Source organism: Chrysemys picta, chromosome 12 (assembly GCF_011386835.1).
Source record: "Chrysemys picta bellii isolate R12L10 chromosome 12, ASM1138683v2, whole genome shotgun sequence".
Taxonomy (NCBI): Eukaryota; Metazoa; Chordata; order Testudines; family Emydidae; genus Chrysemys; species Chrysemys picta.
The window spans coordinates 18823052-18828796 of record NC_088802.1 but is presented as its reverse complement, the minus strand read 5'-3'; the positions used below and the strand labels follow the sequence as shown (position 1 = coordinate 18828796).

The window sequence follows — 5745 nt, the reverse complement described above, 5'->3', positions numbered from 1 at the left end:
AAAAGTAAAAATCATCTCTGTAAAATCAGTATGGAAATTAACCTTACAGGGTAATCAAACTTAAAGAGCTCAGAGGACTCCCCTCTAGTCTTAGGTTCAAAGCACAGCAAACAAAGATAAACACTCAAGTAAAAGGTACATTTACAAGTTGAGAACACAAAGGAAAACTAACATGCCTTGCCTGGCTATTTACCTACAAGTTTGAAATAGGAGAAACTTGTTTAGAAAGATGTGGAGAACCTGGATTGATGTCTGGTCCCTCTCAGTCCCGAGAACGAACACATTCCCAAACAAAGAACACAAACAAAAGCCTTCCCCCCCCAAGATTTGAAAGTATCTTGTCCCCTTATTGGTCCTTTAGGTCAGATGCCAGCCAGGTTACCTGAGGTTCTTAACCCTTTACAGGGAAAAGGATTTTGGAGTCTCTGGCCAGGAGGGATTTTATAGTACTGTACATAGGACAGCTGTTACCCTTCCCTTTATAGTTATAACAGGGCCACTCATACAATTAAAGTAAAGACTGTGCTGAAGTGGCTGTGGAATCAGGGCCTTTGTACAGAGTATTCAAAGGGAGTGAGTTTTAAATTCATAATCATGAGTGTTTGGAGCAGATCCTCAGCTGGTGAAAATTCTCAGAGATCTATTGACTTCAATGTAGCTATGACAATTTAAACCAGCTGAGGATTGCCTCCTTGATTTTTAAGGATCCCGAGGGTGATACTTCCATTTGTTCAGAGAAACGAGAAAGAGCATGTTAAAAATGTATCGTGTCAAAACAGCTCAAAGTTCAATCATCAAGTATTTTAGGATGAACTGTTTGTAAATGACAAATAGACTAAGATATAGCCATAAAAATCATTGTTAAATAATGTTTAATAAGGAGTATTTGTAAGAAAATCATGATCTGGACATAGACAATCATTAACAGGAAAAGAAGTACAATAATTTGCACAAAAATCTCCATAGATTATTCATTATTTACCTAGCTAGCTAACGTAATTCACAATCAAATAGAAATCTATCATTATGACTCAATGAGGTTGTCATTGTGGGGAGCAAACCTTCAGTTCACTCAGAAAACCCCATCAAAGTGATGACATATTGGCACTTTCAAGAGAGAACATACATTGAAAATCCTGTCTAACCAAATACTCACCATCTCCCCAGGCTTTCCCACCAAACCAAACCACCACCCAACCAGTTAAGCAAAAAAAAAAAAAAAAAGATAATCTGACAAACAAGTAAAAAAAACATACAAAGAACAAATGCACTGATACCTCAATCAGAGATTATCCCAAAAAATAAGAAGAGCCAGAGACCTCACTAGGGACTTTGTTATGGCTACTGACTCTATGAGCAAGGTGCTCAGATAGTATGGTGATGGGTATCAGTATATGATAGATAGATTCTGATCTTATTTACACTGGTGTAAACCTATAATAACTTCCTTTTTCTTGAGTCATGTTTGTCTGGAGTTTTACTAGTATAAATACCAAATTCTGCATAAACAGATTGAACAGTATTTTCTCGTGGAGGTGATAATGTCATCAGCTGATTATATAAAGAAACACAGAATGAAATTGTTACTGAAGGAGAAATATGGACATTTTATTCTTAGAGAATAGCTTCTGACTTACCAGTTTACTCAGTGTACCTTTGAGCTCCTTGTTTCTCATGCTGTAGATGATCGGATTCATCATTGGTGGCAACACCGAATAGAGAACAGCCACCACTAGATCCAGACCTGAAGTTGAGCTGGAGGTGGGTTTCAAGTAGGTAAAGGTCCCAGTGCAAATAAACAGTGAGACAACAATGAGGTGAGGGAGGCACGTGGAGAAGGCTTTATGCCGGCCCTGCTCAGAGGGGATTCTCACCACTGTGGTGAAGATCTGAACATATGACACAATTATGAAAACAAAGCAGCTTGAGCCTAGGAACATACTAAAGATGAGAAACCCGACTTCACTGAGGTCTGAGTCAGAGCAGGCGAGCTTGAGGAGCTGGGGGATTTCACAGAAGAACTGATCCACCATGTTGCCTCCACAGACGGATATTGCAAACGTGTTTCCAGTGTGCACTGCAGAGTAGAGAAAAACACTGATCCAGGCACTGACGGCCATTTGGACACAAGCTTTTCTGTTCATCACTGTCTCATAGTGCAGTGGTTGGCAGATGGCGACATATCGGTCGTATGCCATGATGGTCAGTATGGCAAAATCTGCTGAAGCGAAGAAGAAGAAAAAAAAGATTTGGGTGACACATCCAGAATAAGAAATCACTCTTGTGTTTATGAGGGAGTTGGCCATGGATTTGGGGATGGTGACAGAGATGGAGCCGAGGTCTAGGATGGACAGATTCATCAGGAAGAAGTACATGGGGGTGTGAAGGTGGTGGTCGAGGACTATGACTGTGATGATGAGAAGGTTCCCTAACAGGGATGCCAGATAAAGCACTAGAAACACCACAACGTGTAAAATCTGCAGTTCCGGAACATCAGAGAATCCCAGGAGAAGGAATTCAGTCATGGTGGTTTGGTTGGACATTTTCTTCCTCAATTCAATATGTGAAGGCTGTAGGGGGAATGAGAAAGACAATGGTCAGAATTAGAGCGACAGTGGGAATGGCCCTGATTCCCTTTTCTCTTATATCTCATTATATGAATGTCAAAGATGCACAGCACTCATCACTTACAATGTTTAGGTGTTCTTAGTGCTCTCGCATCTGACAAGCAATCAGTCCTGTTATCAAACTAGTGTAATTGGGTCAGCTCCTTTAAAGTCAATGGAATTCATTACTTTACCCCATCTGAGGATTTGGCCCAAGATGTGGCTTGTTAAAATGCAGTATGAAGAATGGAACAGAGTACAATTCAAACCCCAAAAATCGTCCAAAAGACGTCCCTCTGTTGCAAACATCACCAAGCTCACAGCTTGGCTATGAAACAGATAGACTAAAATGCCAACACATTTTAAATGTGTGTAATAATGCACTAGCAGCATCCCTCCATCACCGCTATATTGTATCGTTTATTCTGTGCTGTTCAGTGCAGGGGTTGTCAGGACACTTGGGCTATACTTTTGTCTCTGTCAGTGACCTGCTGTGTGACCTTCGGCCAGTCATTTCCCCTCTTTCTACCTCTGTTTCCCCTCCCTCCCTTTCTATGCCATGTCTACTAGGACTGTAAGGGCTTTCAGAGAGAGGCTGTGGGGCAGATTTTTAAAGGTATTGATGCACCTAGTGGGGTTCTCAAAAGCATCAGGGCCCTCAACACCCCTTGAAATCAACGAGTTATAAGCTCCTAGGTGCTTCTGAAAATCCCACTCGGTGCTGAAATACCTTTGGAACATTGCCCCATGTCTTGTTATGTGTAAGTTCTGCACATCCATTTACACGGTTTATACTCAGCTAGCAGCGGTGTGGAGCTAGGACAGGAGCTCTGAGTTCTACTCCCAGTGATCACCTGTATATCCTTGAATGGTGTCAGGATAGACAGGGTTTGGCTGCTTGGTTCAACTCTAACCCAGGGTTTAAAGTGGCTAGTCTGTATAAAACATAGTCTGTGTGCTGTCAGCTTAACTGGTTATTCAGTTGTTACCTTCTCACAACTATCCCTTTGGAAGAGAAATCACACAGATGCAATAGTATAAATGGTTTGAAATTAAGGTCTGATCAGGCAATATTAATTTCCCCCAATTTATTTGAAGTTTAAGCCGGTTGGAAATTTTCAGCTGTGTTCATTTTAATGGCGAGTGGGTTTTCAGCTAAACAACAACAAATCTCAGACTCTGTCTGCTTTTCTCCAAACATTTTGCGATTGGTTTGTAAAGAAATTGAAAACTCAAAAAACAAACATTTTTGGTTTTGTGATAAAAAAAAATCCAGTTTTCAGCAAAAAGTTTTCATTTGCCAAAAACTGGGGGAAAAAATGGATTTGGAGTTTTCAGTGAAAAGTCAAAATTTTCCTGAAGGGTGGAAAAATTCCAATCAGCAGTAGCTATCCCATTAAATTGAGAGTAAATGTCTTAACAAGTTCATATTGTAATTCATATTTATCATCTTAATTTTCCCCTGTATGTTGATCCCCAAACATATTTAATTGAAATAGAAACTTACTGTACTGATCTTTGTGGATTTTTTCCCAACGTATGATCCATTCAGTCATCCAGCACCAGGATTCTTTGGTCAATATCTATCTATGTACCAGAATCTAGAAACTAAAGGCACAGGCATCTGACAATCCTTTCCCCCTTCATTCTGAGAGTGCACTGCCAGAACTAAACTCAAACCTGTTGCTCTCTTCAGATGAGCTGTTTGTAGCTGGCCTTGAGCATCACTGGCATTAAAGGACTAATGCTGCGGGAGGGTGATTTATTTATGTCTATCTCCTAAGGACTAGTGTTACTCACTCCCTGGAGCCCTGCACAGCTCAGCAGCAGAGGCCCAGAGGGAAGTGCATAGATGCCAAGATGATAAAATCAAAAGAACCATTCAGATCCTCTAGTATGACCCTCACATAGGATGGGGCCTATGTTCCCTGATTGCAGCCCAGCTTCTGTGGGTATGTCTGCACTACGAAATTAGGTCAAATTTATAGAAGCCGGTTTTATAGAAATTGGTTGTATACAGCCGATTGTGTGTGTCCCCACATAAAATGTTCTAAGTGCTCTAGTCGGCGGACCGCGTCCACAGTACCGAGTCTAGCGTCGACTTCCGTAGCATTGCACTATGGGTAGCTATAGCACAGTTCCCGCAGTCTCCGCCGCCCATTGGAATTCTGGGTTGAGATCCCAATGTCTGAATGATGCAAAACAGTGTCGCGGGGGGTTCTGGGTACATGTCGTCAGGCCCCTCCCCCTCCGTCAGAGCACCGGCAGACAATAGATTCGGGCCTTTTTACCTGGGTTACCTGTGCAGACAACATACCATGGCAAGCATGGAGCCCGCTCAGATCAGCTCACTGTCAGCATATGTCTTCTGGGTGCTGGCAGACGTGGTACTGCATTGCTACACAGCAGCAGCAGCTAACTGCCTTTTGGCGGTAGACGGTGCAGCATGACTGGTAGCCGTGGGGCTGGCAGCCATAGGGCTGCATTGCACCAGCCCCTTGCCTTTTGGTAGAAGATGGTATATTATGACTGGTATCCATCGTCGTTGTACTGCAGAGGCTATCAGTCATGATGCACCGTCGGCTGCCAGCTTAAGATGTAAAAAATAGATTTTTTCTGTATTCATTTGCTTCCCCTCCCTCCGTGAAATCAACGGCCTGCTAAACCCAGAGTTTTCAGTTTAATCTTTGGGGGGACCATTCTGTGTGACAATTGTTTGTGTTTCTCCCTGATGCACAGCCACCTTTCTTGATTTTAATTCCCTGTACCTGTACGCCATGTCGTCACTCGGCCCTCCCTCCCTCCCTCCTTCCCCTGGTCCTTCAGATACTAGTTTTGCGCCTTTTTTCAGACCAGGCACCATAGCTAGCACTGGGATCATGGAGCCCGCTCAGATCACCGCAGCAATTATGAGCACTATGAACACCACACGCATTGTCCTGGAGTATATGCAGAGCCAGGACATGCCAAGGCGAAACCCGGACCAGCCGAGGAGGCGATTGCAGCGCGGCAACGAGAGTGATGAGGAAATTGACATGGACATAGATCTCTCACAAGGCACAGGCCCCAGCAATGTGCAAATCATGGTGTTACTGGGGCAGGTTCATGCTGTGGAATGCCGATTCTGGGCATGGGAAAC

The 5745-nt window shown here is 43.0% G+C and overlaps 1 protein-coding gene across 1 annotated transcript; it reads right to left on the bottom strand.

Annotated features, from left to right (window-relative positions):
* Positions 1-1583: 1583 nt before the first annotated feature.
* LOC135974587 (olfactory receptor 14A16-like) lies at positions 1584-2543 on the bottom strand. Its single transcript, XM_065563006.1, has one exon. The coding sequence runs from the start codon at positions 2541-2543 to the stop codon at positions 1584-1586; it is 960 nt and encodes a 319-aa protein (XP_065419078.1).
* Positions 2544-5745: the final 3202 nt, after the last annotated feature.

What these genes read in the sequence shown, in the direction of transcription:
- LOC135974587 (XM_065563006.1), bottom strand. Translation starts at nt 2,543, where the DNA reads ATGTCCAACCAAACCACCATGACTGAATTCCTTCTCCTGGGATTCTCT.